The sequence below is a fragment of the Varroa destructor genome, unplaced genomic scaffold, assembly GCF_002443255.2.
Source record: "Varroa destructor unplaced genomic scaffold, Vdes_3.0 BEIS01000006.1, whole genome shotgun sequence".
In the NCBI taxonomy this organism is placed as follows: Eukaryota; Metazoa; Arthropoda; class Arachnida; order Mesostigmata; family Varroidae; genus Varroa; species Varroa destructor.
Window position 1 is genome coordinate 20,623,158 of NW_019211459.1, and position 17,625 is coordinate 20,640,782.

The window sequence follows — 17,625 nt, forward strand, 5'->3', positions numbered from 1 at the left end:
CTTAACACGTTAAATCAAAAGTACATTGAATTTTTACCGATCTTAAGCAGATGTGATACCATAAAAACGTGTTGTCACAATGTTGTCTCTGAAATTTACCGTTTCCAGATAATTCAAATATGACTATTCCGTAATCTGCCTACACGTGTCCTGAAGCTGACCTTGTTAATATCTCCAAGGGGGCTTTGATATTCTTCTAATAGATAAGAACTGCGGCTATTTTTCGTAAATCGAGTGTAATTCGAAAACTGTGCAAGAACTCTCGCAATGTCGACCCAAGGTCGACTTGCAACCCATTTGCCTATTTCTGTATAATGGTAGTTCCTGGCCTATAACTCTACGCCCACTCGGTATCTATATATCGATATATAATAGAATTTGTCCACCAGAAAATGAAGACAGATACGTATCTTCGACGAGTGGATGCCACACAACGATATCATTCTTGAGATGTACAGATAGGAGAAAACCGGAACATATGTTTGTTAAAGGTTTTTGTAATCACAACAACATATCCTGATGATGCTTTTCACCTGCGTTTTTCTGCGTTTGTATAGTTGATCCGAAAATTGCGATTGATCACCTCAGCTTGGTAGTGACGTTTTCGAAGATCTACTTCTCAGTCGAAATATACATACAATGATACGAATTTGAAACTTCAGCAAAGTATGTAGCGACCACTAGCGGCTCATAATTTACAACGCATAATCAATCAGCTTGTTCTCTTCATTGCAATACCTAGAAGAAATAGTCACTCTCAACGAAAACATTTCGATATGATTCAAACCTCTGGTTTAAAAAACGAACGTCCCAATATCGATAAGTACCTCATCGTAGTATAGTTAACCGTGCTAGCTAGACACAACAAGCAAATGGAAAAGTATTTGGAAATATTAATTAACCAGCACGAGAGAGACTTTCAAACAAAGGCTCTAAAGGATGAAATCCTCTGGTCCTGTGCTTGCAGGCCGAATTGCTTTCTGATCCTTTTGGCTACAACGAGTTGTTATAAATGTGATCAAAGTGAGTTCCATCGCTTCGAAAACGAAAGTACAGTTGTTCGAAGAGGCCCTGTGGGTACGTTCGTTTATGAAATAAGAATTAAATTATTCTAGATGCAGTAAAATTCTTTAGATATGGTTAATTATTTTATATGTACTCTAATATATATCACTTCGCTGATTTCCCCTAATAATATGGTAAAAAAAAAAAGTAGATTTAGTTGAATCTAGAGGATTATTCCGCTTTAGCGATATTGTAGATCACTTGACGAACGTCTAATTCGTATATTTATTTTTTAATATACCCCGTTTGAGTTAATTATCGAGCAGAGGTACCTATTTAAATGACAGTGCGAGAAGATCTTACGGAATCTACAACAAGGTTCCACTAACAGAGATGGATATCTTTCTTATATTTAGCTATTTATGAGTGTGAAAAAACAATCAAAAATGAGCAAGCATATGGTTTGTGTAAGCATCATGTTAAGTAAACCTGCATCATCCCATACTTGTTACTTAGCAGCACTCCGAAATCGTGCGTCTGCAGAAGCACACACGCTCGTATACGCACGCTGTCTGTAACATGGCATTACGCTTCTATTGCGTAAAGGCCCATCTACAAAGTATTCCATCTTTCGGGTCTCGTCTAGCAGACGGCATCCGTCATTCACATCGAATTTCCATTTGCAAGTGGGCTTTTTTTGGCATTGTGCAGTGGCTGACTCGGCGTGTTTCATTGGAGAAATATTGGGACAATGACTTTTGTCAAAGGTAAATACTATGTATATATACGTGTCTATGAGTGTGAAATTAGTGGGAACTACTTTGTGGGGATGATTGTTTGAAAAATTTATTGTGCTCATTCACTACCATCAAGTAGCAGTCTTGAAGATTGCCGCAAGCACTCGTTCTATCGAAGTTGGCCTTAAACAAGGGACCTTCGGCGTCACAGCAAAAACCCCACCCGTCTGAGCCCACATGGCGGATGCTGGGGATTCAGTAAAACTAGCTAATGATATTGAGTTATTAAGACCAATATTTCCCCCTTTCTATTTACCATTATTATTATTATTATTATTATTATTATTATCTAGAACTATTTATGAGAAATAAGTCATAAATTGTATCTGTTAAAAAGGCCATTCTGTAAGTTAGCCAGATCTTCTACCATGCATATTGTCGTGATAGCCAATTCAACTTGCAACCTTAGTAACCGTAATAATGGTAGCTGTGTAACTAGCTTTTCTTTTTACGTAATAATATCGTATGCTAAATATCGCTCACTTTTAGTTACCGATAATAAGCTGATGGTGGTATATAAGGCTTTTCTGCACTGTTTTTTTATTATCTTTAATATTATTAGCACACAAATCTTATAAGTCTCTATGAAGCTTACACTTGAGCTTATACTTGTTTTCTTGTGAAACTTGAAATTCTGTTGGTAGTTTAAGGTCTCATCGTGATCACTGTTCAATACTGGCATCGAAATCCCACTTAGTTGTTTTAACAGCTATGAAATGCCGAGTTATAATAATAATAATAATGATAATTCTGTGCTCTAGTGACCGCTGATCTTTCAGGAGACGTCACAGATATCGGAATTCCGACTAAGGAGTTCATTCAGTCCTCGCCGATCAATGCAACATCGTCACTCTTCACGGATCAACCATACATAAGTAGTATTCAGAGATCAGCGGAAGATAGTGCCGTCTGCAGCTAGTATGTACAGAAACGAATGTATGCAAATACTAATCTTAAGTAATAATACTGAACAGCGCATTTAACTAAAAACGTAGTTAAGTTGACGATAACTAATATGATAAGTATATTTTCTAGATATTTTTTGGGTGAGTATCTCGTAGCAAGCTGCCAGAGGAGAGTCTGTAAGAATGGATAACAAAAGCATGGAGTATGTACTGAGCAAATTATGGCGGGTCTCCTAGGTGATGATAATTCGCAGCATCTCTAGTGGCTCCGTAGCGTCAAAAGTCAGTGTAAGGGATTGGTAGGAAGGGAAATGTCCCCTTCATCGAAGCTAGATCAAGATGTTACTAACTGTGGAAAACTTGAACTTTACTAACCAAAAGCCACCGAAAAATTAGCAAACCAATGGGCCTGAAAAGAAAATCAAAGCGATATTATCAATCATCGTCTTTACAGTTCTAGGTAAGCAAAAGAACACCTTTGCTGTGCATTGTGTAGTCCTGTTTCTAATATTGTTATTTTTCTTATAGTCCTTTTTTAAACACAGAGTCCAATACCGAAAGCTCAAACGAACTTGACAGGCTTGACAATGAAGCTGACAAGATGGATCCAAAAGCAGAGCTCGGGGCAGTCTCCCTGTACGACAGCCAGGGCGAGTCTACTGGCTCAACGTCGCCACCTATCCCCAAGCTAACGAAAGGCGTCCTCAAAAAACCGTAAGCGATGCTCAACGTGATTCCAGTCCGGAATGTTTCACTCAATATTGTAGTAGTCTAATAGATACATTTAATAAACAAGATGCACTTACCGTTAACAGGAACTGAAATGAATAACCAATAGCGCGCGAATAATCAATAAAATTGCTGGAACTATATCATTATGTGAGGCAGACGGTAATCAAGTTGCCTTCGAATAGCCCTGCAGTGCCTTCCAAAAGGTAGGGAGACTACCATGAAATGGCTGATAATTAAAAAAAAAAAATAAATTATTGTAGAAGATGACATTTGAATGAGGCGTTTAAGATAGACCCCCAGTTGACTGTAGTTGTCCAACTTGGGCACTGGGAAATCGCTGAAACCTTAGTACGAGCTTTGCACCTGCATGAGCTGTATTTTTAATTGCCTCTCTTAAAACGTAGTAATCGTTAGCAATTACAGTGTTGGCCAGTGTAACCTTGAGAATATATAGTTGTGAATCACTTTATCCTGTCATAATCTCGACATGCTCAATACTGATTTACCCTGCTTTAATATTGGCTCCATTTTTTTTTGTATGGCATGTTTCAAGACGCAAATCTAATTTCGAATATATGATTTTTAAATATCCTGATAAGCTGCTCATTGTATTTACATCATCGAGCGATTTCCTAAAACAAAATACACCATTCTCTCGACAGTTTGCGCGTCACACGACAAACCGGCATCAAGACCTCTGAAAACTCCCGGAGCACAAAATCATCATACCATACACGTTTACTAGACGCAGCATCTACCCCCTTACGGCCTCGCCAAGTTGCCCCATCAGGAAAAAGTAGCGATGCAAATTTTGCCGCAAGCCTCCCACCTCAAATTCTCAATGTTCGCGTAAACCGAGCATTCGAAATGCGTTACACGGAGTGTCAAGAACAGCAGGCATTACGCAGTGCTCGTCAGGTATCCTATAGGATGTACCTTCTTCAAGCTTCTGTAATGAAACGAGTGCCTCGTATTGAACTCGGTGCGGGATATCCTTGATAAAGCCCCGCATTGTCTACCTTGATCTCGGAACACTACAGAAGAAGATACGTTTTCCTCTACAGGTCCTTTTTTAAAAGTGGTTTCAATGCAGGGCTTTGTAAGGCAGTGATCCTTGATGAATGACTTAAAGCAAAAGACATAGATTTATATTCCGGTGAGGGTTTCCTTCATTCATCTGCCGCCTGATTTGCCAGCAAGAATTGTTCCGCAAAAACCCAGACAGCTTTTTTTTTTCAATGTGTATAAGGTAGAAATGGTAAAGACGCTACAGTAGTCTCATATAAGCGTCGTCCATTGGTTTAAACGGATTATGACCAGTTGCTGTATTATCGACGCGTCACGATGCACGCGATTCTGCAGAGGAAACTATTCTCTCAGTTTACGAAGCTTGTTGTCCTATGGTAGAGCTCATTGTTATTTTAAATGATTTTTACATACTTTTTTTTTTTTATGGAACGATAACTAACAATCTGCCTAGTCATCTTATATAATAGACATTAAATAAAAGCAAGTCATAATAAAACAACGCTATACCGAATTGACCGCATTCATTTCATACGACAGCAGCTAAAAGAGCCGATCACTTGCTCCAATGATGGAATGGTAATACGTTTATTGATGGAAATATATTTTTGACTTGTGGTCGATATAATTATTATTATTTTTGTTATGATCTATAATCCGTTTGTTGTTTTTTTCCTTTAGAAACTGAGTGCCGCCCAACTTGTATAGTTAATTTGTCATGAGGCCTAACTCATCCGACGGATTGCCTTATCTGTGTTGATAAAATAATAATAATGGGTAAAAACGGTTTTTTGTACACTACACGCTGAACCTTATCATTTGTCATTATGAAGCTAAACAAGGAGAAATAAATACAAAAAAACTCACTTATTCTTATCTGTCTATAGCTAGCTTAGCTTTACTATTTCAGCTGTCTCACGTTGTCTGTACGTCTAGATGCGTACATGCTCATCGTGCATAGTTTATATATGGGAAATACTGCACACGCAAAAACGAATCTCTTCGATTCTGGCGCACCGGTCGTAGAAGTTCAATGAACATGCTGGCATGATCTTAGAAGCTTCGACTGTGTATCAATGGACGCATCGATTGCTCTCACTTTGCCCTAATCATTAGTTAACCAAATACGTTTTGCAGAGGTAGAACGTTTCAGCCGCAGAAGATTATAGGGGCCGTTCGAAGGCGAGTCTTTGTTTCATGATTAAAGAAAAATAAATACACTGAACAATGAAGTTGTTGTAGTGATTTAAATTGCTTATTTTTTAAGCGCTTTTAGGGTGAGTTGCAATTTCTAGAGAAAAACAAAGATTTAAATCGTCTTCGATTATTTCATAATGGAGCAACGATCAAAATCGATGACTCAGTAGGGGTTTTGTAAGGTACTGTGAGGACACGTGTCTTCGAACACAGTCATCAGTATCAGATGATATATGTACACGACACAGTTGTCATCGGCTATTTATTATGGGGATGGCCACTCAAACTGATTTTCAAAGTCCAAATGAAATTTTTCCAGACCAAATTAAACTCGATACGCGACAGCGCAGTAAATCAGATATCGTTCGCCGCTTGATACTCAAAATATATCTCTGTAGTCGTGTGGTGGTAGATGCGCGATGGCAGCGAAAGTCCCTGGAATCAGCTTCCTTCGCGGCAAGACGTTCCAGCCGAAATCTGAGACTTCGTGTAAATTAAGAAGATTACAAATCACATAGATTATTACATGATACGCAGGAAGACGGCAGGTCGCTTTATAAAGCAGTGTCGTTGCAATTGTAACTTAAAAAAAAATAGTGAATAGCTAAGAAGATAGTAACTTTTGCTCACTTTTCACCTAAAGAAAAAAAAAACGAGTATTAAACACTTTTTGCTAACCAATAGAATTTAATTATCATTTCTCACACTTCGCATTCCTGATATCCTCATATTAGAATAGAAGTTAAACATCAAAGTTGGCATCGTCTTACCGAAATAAACAGAAATGTCTACGAACTTAAACGCTGGCCTTGTTTTTGGTAATTTAAGATTGTTCTGAGAGTCGCGCTCAAAACCGATACCGCAAAGCCGATACCGAGGGGCATAAATTAGCGATTACCTTAATGGTAACTATATTAAGTTTTTTTTTCGAAAATTTCGAACCGATGACTATTCGAGGAGCAATTTGAGTTTACTCAACTGGCCAATCCTAAAATAATTCGTTCGACCCTGATCGAACCATCTTGCTCAACTCGGCTTTAGAAAAGGGCTCTTATCGTTGTATATTTCTTGCCTTCCGTAATCTTGATGAACTAAGGAAAATACTAGTATACCTTTATTATGAGGCGGTGGGCTTAATGAGCCCTGACGATTAGGCAGCTTGGAAAAATATTGTTAAGCCGCCGATTCAAATCCGAACAAGACGATGTAGTTGATGTACCAAAACAAAGTGGCCTAGTCTATCCCTATCGAAGTGGTATTGCTGGAACATAGATGCTCATTTAAGCATAATATCTCACAAGCCAGGACATAGTTTGTCAGGACACATTCCGTAGTAATTAAGATCATACGCGTATCTGATTGACCGAGTTTCATCGGACCGATATTGATTCATAGTATATATTGAAATCAAAAATTAAATAGCTTTAATCGAATATCGTATACATTAACGGCACCGGAGGACTTTAGCAGTGTAAAATGATGGACATGTAATAGGCGGTGTTTCCATACGATACGTTACTGCTACACCATCATGAGGACTTTGCCATATGAAACAAAAAAAAAAATAACGATTCCCTTAGCCGTGCTTGTTTATTACACAGCAGTGACTGCTGCTGCTCTCGTACAAAATGACCAAAGCCAGCTAGACCAACATTGGGCTTAGAATCTTCTGCAACGAACACCCTATACATATACTTTAATATATAAACGCTTCCATCTGACATGCGTTTTTTGAAATTGGTCCCATCAAATTTCAATATTGTGTAACTCAATACAACACACATTGTTTCGTTCGTCTCAAGTAATAAACACGGTGTAAACAAGTTATTAGCTGCAATAGCCTAGCAATAATAAATAAGGTGTCAAGTTCGGTTATTAAACGAAACTCATTGAGGATAAAACTTTAACTCTAAATCACAGCTGATTACTAGATACTATCTAGCAAGCAATTCCAGAAAGGAATCATCGCATTCGTTCTATTGTATCGTAAAATTTCAGCCAAATGCTCCCAGTAACCTATATGTGCCATTGTTCTCTTTTGTCAATAAAATCCAACAAATTTTTTCGACGGTTTTGTCTCTTTCTGAAATCGAGCCACTCCCTCCAAAGAATCTCGACGCCAGTGATCGGAGGGAGGTACCTACCGCTCGGGAACACGTCTGGGGTAAGGTAGCAAGCAGCCGGCCCGACGAGCTGAAAGAGCAACTCACTGTGTCTAAGTCACCGGCGAGCCCTTCAAAGCGAGGGTATCCTGCAACTGCCCCGACTGCCACCGTCTGCTGTTGCCCGGAACGGCAACCAGAAACGGGGCGTCTGTCTGCCACCGGCCACGCAGGAAGCACTGAAGGGGCAACTAAGAAGGCAAGCAAGTCAAGGTAAACGCCACTGAGGCCACCCTATCAGCCAGCCAGTCAGGAGAGGTACGCGAGGCGCAGTGGATAGGCCGGGAAGAGAAAGGAGAGACTCACTCGACACAGCCAAAGAAAGAGCTCGCCGATGGCCAGCGCGATAGTAGCGCCACTTGGCCAAACGGCGCTTAAGGCAGACGCGTTGAGGCGGGCTGGCTGCTGATCTCGTCGCTTGGTTGGTTCCCTGGCAGCTGCGTAGCTATTGCTGAAACTGCCGCAACACCAGTTACAGGTTAATCTACAGTTGACGACAAACTTCATCTATTTACTGTAATAACTGCTTTGGTACTTCGTGCGCGTAAAATATATGCTTTTTCTTGCGGCCAGCGATGGAAATGAGCGCAGAAAAGTGACAAAAATTTTTGACCGAATAGGAGCTCACGTTTGTCGAGATCGCGAGACACAAAGAACAAGGTCAAGGAAACGAGAGAACGTCGCACAAACGCTCGACCGCCTCCACCGACGTTTCGCTGTCAGTTTTTTCGTTCTTTGGTACGCTTTATTTGCTTTACCTGCCTCCGTGTAGTTCCCTCGTCCTTCGTAGTGGCAGGACGGTCGAGTGTTAATGTATGCAGTGCTCAACAAGTGGCTCCCGAGCTAAGCTGGAATTAATGAGTATCATACCAATCACTGTTATCTCAACCAGCAGGCAATCAAGTCCCCATTACCAATACTGTCGCAATTAGCTTCTGTTCTCATTCGTGACCTCATTAAGTTCATACCTGATCTTTAGGCGGATCAGGATAAGATCGACTTTTGTAGGGTAGTCAATGCTCATGTCAGCAACTTGAATTTGTGGAAACTTACGGACGTCTAGTTGAGATAAATTGTAGGTAAATTGTAGCCAAAGAAGATATACGAAGAAGATTCGAGACCAAGTAGAAGTCCTACCAGCCGTGTCATCATCTAAGAGTGTACGCAACGTCGAATAAGGAGTATGACGATGCCCCTTGTTAGTCAAACGTTGCTCAACAATGCCCCGATTTCTGGTAAGTATGATGTTCAGCAATGGGGTAACAGGTAGAGCTTTAACGAACTATCGTGTGACGGATGTAACAAGCACACTTTGGGGATTCAACTTATCCAGATCATCGTATTCGTTCAACGTTCAATTCAGCAACGCAACAACACTCATTACACGTTATCTAGCTAACATGTAGTAATATTGCTTTACCATTGGAATGGAGCTACGAATGTGCATCACGCTGGATGTTGTAATACTGAAGTTCCAAAGAATCCCGACGTGAAGGTCCGGGTAGTGACACTATGAGAAGTAATGCTTTGTTCAGCCAGAAAAACTGCGATCTTAAAGTCATACTTTAGTTTCAACGTCAGCCATTATAAAAACTGGTTCCAATCAGAGGCAATTTGCATATGAGGGAAAATATTTGAAGAAACTAAATACGCTTGCGTACTGAAAACCATAATAATCAGTCGCGAGATCAAATACTCAATGAAGCACCATTATCCAGGTGTAGAGGAATGGCGCATTCGGCTCGTTTCTACAAAGAAATTGAATGAACGTTGCAGATTTAGTATTTCGGTTATTAAGACAAGAAATATACGAATCTTAATAATTCTTAATAATGCATCAATTGTGTCCATCGTCAAACTGTTCATCCTAAGCCATCTATTAGACATCAGGACGTCAAAAAACGATCAGACTAAAGCCAACGCTTGAGGCACATTCAGTCGAAACGCTGTCGTATAGAAACTTGCTTTCGAATTGGCTGTGATCCTTTTAGCAAGATGTAATACGTATATAACAATAAGAAGCACTCAATTATGTCACAGTACGGATTTGTAGTGCGAATCCAATGATCAGCCTATTAGGGTGAGCCGTCTGAACCCTTGAGACCCTTTTGAACGCAGTTCTTCAACGAACCTTTTGTCGCGTCGTTATAGTGAGAGATAGAACTTAAAAATAAATTACTGCAGTTGATTGAATTGTGTGTGCGACATGCTTGCTTAATACAGCGTTTGCCTCCATGGGTAAATCTCTCGCAAAGTTGATCTCTTTTGTATGCAAAACAAGAGAAACCATTGGCACCCGCATGAGGGCTGATTGCATATAGTTTCGCTCATTAAAAGATTGTTGTAGCAACGACAATAAATAATTATGACCAACATAGATCACTGAACGTATACCCACAGCCCTTGTACAGGAGAAGCATGATTCGTCTCAACTTATATCATACATTGAATTACAACAGGCAGCGAGTTGTAGCGTAATTGACTCGTCTTACGCCGTTTATGGCATGCAAAGATGAGTACCCAATCATAAAATGTTATTTGTATATTTTTATAGCCTGCAATGCAATCCTGCCATTAGCTAAAATTCGCCACCACAGAGGACAATATTCTGAAAATCTAGCAAAGCAATAAAATAGAGTTTGAAACTCAATAATTAGGGTAACGCTGGTTTTTTTCTGACTCAGGTGGTCATCAAAGACAGCTGACCTCTCCCGTGCCACGGCGGTCTGTCGAGGAAGAAGAAGACATCGTAATGAAGCTTAGTATTCATTTCGAACGTATTCTGCGAGATCTTGGGGAGGACCCTACGCGCGCAGGTCTGATCAAGACACCCCTCAGAGCTGCTAGAGCCATGATGCATTTCACCAAAGGCTACAATGAGACGGTGACAGGTACCCATACGTAGATCAATTAGTGATTTTATTTTGCATCTGTTATTTGGTGGTGTATAGTCCAGATAGAATGTTTATGTCGATTTATAGTTACTATTGTCTGTAATAATACATAGATTCAAGACGATACAGCTGTGAACGATTTCGAACTAGCACCATATGTGGGTCGCGAAGCTTTTAGCACGACATTAGTTCAACATGACCGATTTAAAATGTCAGAGAGTATCTCTAATACAGATAGCTAACGTTCGCAATCAAAATGTATATTCAGCAAACGAAATAAGTTCAACTGACATGTGGGATCTGGTAAACAGTAGGATATTAAGCACTTCTGGGTGGACAACTTGTAACGGCTCCCATTCAGCACGAGGTGCATTATGTAACAGCTCAAAGTGATCCAGGTAATCGGAAATCAACAATCGATCTATTAAAGACGCAGCTGATATCCCTGGCCCGCTTGGTGCACAAACGTTGTGCACCTATGAGGGTGCACAAGGCGAAGAAGCCCTTGCTTGGCAAAATCTGAGTAACGACAAGTGTAATCTGTCCTCTTTCCTTTATGCCGTTAAGAAACTAGCCATTTATAAAAACTATTTACTCACTTCAAGTGTATAGCTAGGTAACGCCTGTTTAATTGGCTTCTGAAATTTTCCAAATTGAGAATCATGATACATTGTGTTAAATCTATTTGCTATACGCCAAAAAAGCGAAAATCGCTAAAAACAAAAATCATTTGGGCGTATATGGAGTGAACGCAGTTGGCGGCTACTGTGCAGCACTGTTTGGAGCCCAAAAGACCTGCAGAGAAGAGCCAGGAATATATAAGAAGGTGGAATAAATAAATGAACATACATCGCTACATCCACTTGATTAAAATACTGATTAACGAATCTTCTTTGGGACGAACAGTCGTCTGAAACGGAAACTTACCGGTATTGTTCATGCGCCATCAATTGTCGACACGCAATACGAGACGACAAACGCCCCGTACCGTCTTAGCGTAGACTGTCCCAAAGCGAGGTGTGTGTGTCTGCGTGACATTTATACTGGGTCGTATTTGCATATGGGAAGCACTGACCCTGCTAGGGCCGGGCCCATTGAGTCAACCCTCTAACCATAGTCAGACTTCGACTTTGACGCAAATCTAGCGACAAAGGAACAGCCATTAAGCGGCTCTGACTGTTTGAGTATTATGCTACTTTATTGTCACTAATAGGTTTTATTGCAGGCCCAAATGTTTGAGTTCGGTGATAATTTCTTAAAAACTTTGTAACAAGGCTAAAAGTCAGATACAAATATCGCTATAATAATAGAGAAGTCAACCTCAATGATACAATTTAGACAAATCCTTTTTCTCGTTCTACTCACGATCCGCGTACAGTGTGGCTCTTTGCTTACGTATTTTTCTATTTTATTAATAAACTTTTTCACAATAAGGCGGTTAAATTTGATTCTGTTGAATTTTTCTTTTTTCTCTCTGACTTTTCACCGTTTCTTGTCTTTCACTCTATTGAACGTAGTCTCAAAATGACAAGAGCGGTTAGGAAGATCTTCTCGGTATTTGAACCTTTAAATCCGGTACCTTAGTCTATTTTTGGTCATCTATCTGGGAATATAATCCTTCGCCGTCAGCTAATCTCTATTTCGGCCGGGTCTCTAAATCATACATAAGGCTGCTTGGGTAAGCTTACGGCATAAAGGAAAAAAGGACAGATCCTCTGAGTTGAGGTTAACAGCCTCCTGTTGTGCTCATAGCCACATTCTCTGTCCCGCCTAGTTCCACTGGTTCAGAAGTATTCGCAAGTGTTGCATACGCCCAGTCTAGGTTAGGACACCGCCGTTTGGCTGGAGAGTGGGAGCAAACGTTGCCTACGTAGAACCTGACGGAGCTGCGCCTAACGGGAAAGCCAGATTCGCAGCTCTTCGCAACTTCGGCCGGACAACTTCATCACCATGGCAACGCCTACTCTCTCGACTTCATCCCGTTTCCCCATACCTCCGAGAGCTTCCTGGACCATTACCCAGTCCGGCTTTTGGGAAGTGTCCCAAGGTCCTGATCCTTCGGGTGCCACAAAGTGCAGGATCCCAACAAAAGGACAGAAATCGACACTAAGAGAGTGTGCCTCGGGAATGCACAGCAGGCGAGCAGTTGCATAGCCAGTCTAATTTCGTAAAATCCGGCTATCTTGTGCTGATAAAGTTAGACATGTATTAAAAAAGAGCCTGAATAATTGAGTGTTGGTTCTATGACATATATATATATAAAGCTATGTGAATGATGTGTTAATATATTATTATGTAAATTTAGTGTTTTCTCTTTGTGGTGCTTAAGTTACGCCCCTCCATTATGCAATAGCTGACGCTGTTGATAAATCAAAATATCAATTTTAAATTTTTTTAGGTGAATGAAAGCAAACTCTGTTATCTATGTATATCTGAATTAAATATCTTTGTTTATCTCTCGTTGCAATCTATTTCAGAGGTTGTTGGCGGGGGGGTCTTCTTAGAAGACACGGATGAAATGGTGATAGTCAAGGATATCGAAATATTTTCACTTTGTGAACATCACCTCGTCCCTTTTTTTGGCAAAGTGAGAGACTAATAAAACTCTATCTTTACAGTAATACTAACACTGATAATGGTACCACCAGTGATAAGAGCTTTATTTCGAAGATATTTGGAAATTTTTTTTATTCAACGTAATTTATAACTCAAGATAATTTAATACCACTTGCAATTTACACGGTCATATCGAGGTTTTTTCTCAAAATAAATATTTACAATTGAATACAGTATATATTCCGATCGATTATCTAAGGTGGAACACGTACGAACGGTAGCCAATGCATAAATTCAATTAGTATTTGCGATAGGGTACTTATCGCTGCTTAGGAATTGCACTAGACTTTGTTTTACCTGCAAAAGGTGCTTTAACTGTAATTACAGGTTTCCATTGGATATCTTCCTAACAAACGGGTGCTCGGACTCAGCAAAATTGCTAGGTCGGTACATTATTTTTATTATTATTTAGTAGCATTTTCTTCTATTTATTATTGTAATTCGGTCGGCATGCTTGACATGATTATCTGAAAATGATAAATAAGATCAATTAATTTATCTAGGTTTACTTCTCGCAAGTGCCAAACTTTTATCTTCTGTTGATAATACGATGTTCGTCCCTGTGTTTCGTCGATAAGTTTTTCAGACATTCTCTTATTTTACTGATCTTATGTTAATATGACACAGCTGTGAATCCGAGTCACCTATATTATGTTTATGTTTTCTATATTTTTGTAACCCCGTTGATGGAACTCCGAAAGAATAGTCCAGCAATGAACGTCACACAAAATTATCCTGTGAAAAACTACGATCCAGACCGATTCAGAAACAAATAAGTATATTCCAAATAATAACCTTTTATTTATTAAATTTCATCTAGATTAGGTAAAATGGGTCGATTGGCGCCAGTTTAACTACCGTCTAACAGATTCAAGTTATCCCCCACCCCCTCTCCCCCTGACCTAATAGGCAAATTTTGCGCGACCTCTGTTTACTTTTGAAATTTAGGTAAACAGATAATACTTTATCTATATAAAAAATTAGGCTCAATGGTGCATTTCAACTTACTCAAGGCCTCTATCAAATTCAATGAGCATCTTTATCGGAGTTGTGAGATGTGCTGTTTGCCTGATATCTCGTAGTACTAATAAGTAGAGGGTGTCTTCCTTTGCACTTTACGAGTGACAAAGACAAATTTACTCAATAAAGTAGCATGTATTTATGGAAACTGGTTTTCATGTTTTTGCTGCTTTGTCTCTTCATCATTATCCCATCACACCCACCTCTTAAAAAATATTACGAATTAATTCTTTGCATGAATATATGAACGACTACATCCTCTAACGAAGGAAATGGAAGGGGCAACAACGGGACAGTTGAAACCCTTTCCATTTGGACGAGGTGGGTAAGTAGATTGAACCGTCAGTACGCGCGACTACTAGAGGCTTTGAGCGAAAATATGCCTCAATCTAAAGTTGTCATCGTATAATATGAATTTCTCATTTGAATAGCGATCAGAACGTAACCGATATTTAACTGTATAAGCAAAACTTCTGTTCTGCCTGACACCTGCCTTTGCAACTAAACCGAGCGACAAACTATTAAAAATAACTTCCACTTGTTCACTTCCGTTTTACAGGATTTGTGAAATATACGCGCGACGATTACAACGTATGTACGCATTCAGACATGTTTCATTTCATTCAACTTCAAGTCAAAAAAGAAGATTCTAGAAAAAAGATTGTTTAACCTTTTTTCCTTTTTGTTTGTTTATTAGTAGCTATATAGATCAGGGTGCACCAGAACAACCTTTTATTGTTTAGGAGAAATCAATGGACTGAAGTTTAGCGAATTCCTTTTGACAGGTACAACCTTCTCCCATCCCTAAGCACATTCTGTTTATAATGAAGTGCCGCACTCGTACGCAGCTAATTATCTAAGAATTTCTTCATCTAGGTAAAGACGGTGCGAAATATCGTTATCACTTATCACTCGGGAACATAATAAAAAGCTCAGTCTTCGGTATAGCCTTTTCCATCGAACATGTTTGTAGAAGAGGTACCCACATATTATAATTCCGACAATTCATTGCAGTACAAGAACGGTTAACGAAGCAGATCGCAGTGGCTATTGAGGAGGCGATTGCCCCTACTGGTGTAGGAGTAGTCGTTGAATGCACGTAAGTTAGATCTCTCACATTTATTCATTTTCGCTCACTCATTTATCGTTTCCAAATGACCAGACTGAGTAGATGATTTTTTTTTACTCTTATCGATATCTTTACCATTTATTGTACTAGGGCTTCTAGCTATCGACAAGCTCGCAAAGTGAAACTCCAAATATTGGGAAAAATCTATTGAAAAAAATGCACGGAGAGTTAAAAACACACGCAAAAAGTATTAAAAACATATTATAACGTGACAAATACATTAGTTTTCTCTACTTTGGCTCTCTGATGTCCCTACCAAAGATTTTTTAGGAACCTTTCCATTTTTTAATTCAACTGTGATTTTTCTAAGGAGAATTAGCGACTACGCACATCTTGTGAAGAACCCTACAGAAATTTATAATAACTCCTTTATTATATGTTATATAATAATCATTCTGTGTCCTTGCTTCTAGCCACATGTGCATGGTGATGAGAGGTGTGCAGAAGATCAATTCACGCACAATTACGTCGACAATGCTCGGCTATTTCCGCGAGGATCCTAAAACGCGCGAAGAGTTTTTAGCTCTTACGGGACATAGTCGTGAGCGACTTCGCTAAAAGCTGGATGTTGGTCACTGAATATTACAATATAGAAAATAACGAAAGGAAAGGATATGTGCAAATAAAACAGCCGGATTTGGAGACGCAGTAAGCTGGGACGATTGGAAAGGGCTGCTAGAGTAATGACAGAAAGCACTGCTGGGAATTCTTATATAGATTATAAAAGTGTAAGATAATGATAATGGCAAAATTGTACAACGTAATATTTTTCCCATTTCATTATGCATTTTATATGATTAAGGTGCTGCGATGCTGTGCGCTCAGTAATATTATTGCATATACCAATGATAGGAGGAATGGCCGATCTGCCCATTTGTGCTCATGGCAGAGAGGGGTTAGCTCAAACTGATCCAAAGTAGAGCCATCCCGCAACATAAGTCAAAGCTAAAGTGAGTCTCTCAACGAGTTGCCGTTGAACGGAAACGAAGATAGAGGGAATACGATATTGTTTTAGTTAGTAGGGTATTGACGCTTTGCTGCGCGATAGCCTTTCACTGAATATTCTCTACTAAGCACATACCCTAAATATTAGTGGAGATAATGAAAAGACGTAGACATCTAATATTTAGTGAGTACCAGTCGTATGTTATATTGGTCGAGGCTGGAATTCGTACGTGAGGCGTTTTACAGACACTTCCCTAAAAAATGAAAATATGGACGAACTGCTTATGGTACCAAAATAGAATGTGCTAGCGCTTACACATGCGTCAAACAGACAGGCTGTTCGCGAACAGTAATAAAATCTTGTGATGCGCTTTCTTTCATTATTCCGATTACGTTCAAATTGTAGAGTTCCTTGAAGTACGACTGAGTCGCTATTGTTGCTATAAGCCCGAATTGAATTTGGGAACTTTTTTGTTTTAAGAAGACTTTGTTTTTTTTTATATAAGATAAAACGAGAAAATAAAATTAGGCACGCGTGCTCAGTGTGTACTGGAAGCCCTCTTTAAGGAAGAGGCTGTACTGGGCGGAAAACAGGCTATTGGCAGCATGTAAGCAATTGATTGCTGTTCGATTTTCGGAAACACTACCTCGGCCCTCACCATTTCACAAAAACTCAATCGAATCTAACAGTACTTGGATCTGAACTTCGAACACGTCGATCTCATTTTCCGTTGCAAACCACGAACAGCGCATAGATAGGTGTCGGAAACCCTATACAATGTTTCCCATGTTATATTTGTTATTGATAAACGTAATACAGCCGTTCAGTTTTTGGTAAATTGCCATGGTGGCCGTAAATACCGTTGCAATTCGTCATAAATGCAAGGTTTCCCACTTAATACTATAACGATTTTCCCTTGTTAATCGGAAATTCGCAGCAAAGATTAGGACCATGCGCAAGCTTGCTCGGGTCCTGAAACATATGAAAAGTTGAACGTGCTCTCAAACTACATAGTAAACAGTATATATAGTCACGGCGAAAGACCTACGAGAATTCAGTTCTTCTAACTTTGTGTGAAAGTATGAGCATACTACTATAAGTGTAAGTCAGTATTATTTACTCCTTAATGAATAGCTATGATGTTGAAGAAAAACAAACATTCAATATCTCAATAAAAGAGCATGTTAGCAAAAAAA

At 39.4% G+C, this 17,625-nt stretch overlaps 2 protein-coding genes and 1 long non-coding RNA gene across 9 annotated transcripts; 2 read left to right on the top strand and 1 right to left on the bottom strand.

The window, feature by feature from the left end:
• Positions 1-1,599: 1,599 nt before the first annotated feature.
• Positions 1,600-5,331, top strand: LOC111253420 (uncharacterized). Of its 2 annotated transcripts, XR_015330475.1 has the most exons (5): positions 1,600-1,772; positions 2,564-2,720; positions 3,236-3,421; positions 3,523-3,642; positions 4,102-4,242. XR_015330475.1 is itself a non-coding variant. In XM_022812757.2 (4 exons), exons 1-4 carry the CDS (start codon positions 1,757-1,759, stop codon positions 4,436-4,438), a joined length of 696 nt encoding a protein of 231 aa, XP_022668492.1. In that variant the 5' UTR covers positions 1,612-1,756; the 3' UTR covers positions 4,439-5,331. The 2 variants fall into 2 exon arrangements, 1 of the variants encoding a protein (XP_022668492.1); XM_022812757.2 differs by lacking the exon at positions 3,523-3,642 and having other exon boundaries at positions 1,612-1,772; positions 4,102-5,331.
• Positions 5,121-8,054, bottom strand: LOC147754977 (uncharacterized). The gene is made up of 2 exons (XR_015330486.1): positions 7,807-8,054; positions 5,121-6,145 (listed from the first exon to the last, which is right to left on the bottom strand). It is a non-coding gene; the product is annotated as an uncharacterized LOC147754977 (long non-coding RNA).
• Pu (GTP cyclohydrolase punch) lies at positions 8,022-17,625 on the top strand. Of its 6 annotated transcripts, none has more exons than XM_086993301.1 (10): positions 8,022-8,302; positions 8,445-8,562; positions 8,904-9,059; positions 10,509-10,715; positions 13,196-13,305; positions 13,662-13,717; positions 14,041-14,106; positions 14,914-14,945; positions 15,369-15,453; positions 15,897-17,625. In XM_086993301.1, exons 3-10 carry the CDS (start codon positions 9,008-9,010, stop codon positions 16,039-16,041), a joined length of 753 nt encoding a protein of 250 aa, XP_086849427.1. In that variant the 5' UTR covers positions 8,022-8,302; positions 8,445-8,562; positions 8,904-9,007; the 3' UTR covers positions 16,042-17,625. The 6 variants fall into 6 exon arrangements, with proteins under 6 accessions (XP_086849427.1, XP_086849425.1, XP_086849426.1 ...); XM_086993300.1 differs by having other exon boundaries at positions 8,023-8,302; positions 8,888-9,059; XM_086993299.1 differs by having other exon boundaries at positions 8,022-8,562.

Bases quoted from the DNA above. Each gene is read 5' to 3' on its own strand.
- LOC111253420 (XM_022812757.2), top strand. The intron at 2,721-3,235 runs GTATGTACAGAA...TTTTTCTTATAG, and splicing joins GATAGTGCCGTCTGCAGCTA to TCCTTTTTTAAACACAGAGT. The intron at 3,422-4,101 runs GTAAGCGATGCT...TTCTCTCGACAG, and splicing joins AAAGGCGTCCTCAAAAAACC to TTTGCGCGTCACACGACAAA.
- Pu (XM_086993299.1), top strand. From the start codon at position 9,008: ATGACGATGCCCCTTGTTAGTCAAACGTTGCTCAACAATGCCCCGATT. The intron at 10,716-13,195 runs GTACCCATACGT...AATCTATTTCAG, and splicing joins CTACAATGAGACGGTGACAG to AGGTTGTTGGCGGGGGGGTC. The intron at 14,946-15,368 runs GTATGTACGCAT...AATTCATTGCAG, and splicing joins ATACGCGCGACGATTACAAC to TACAAGAACGGTTAACGAAG.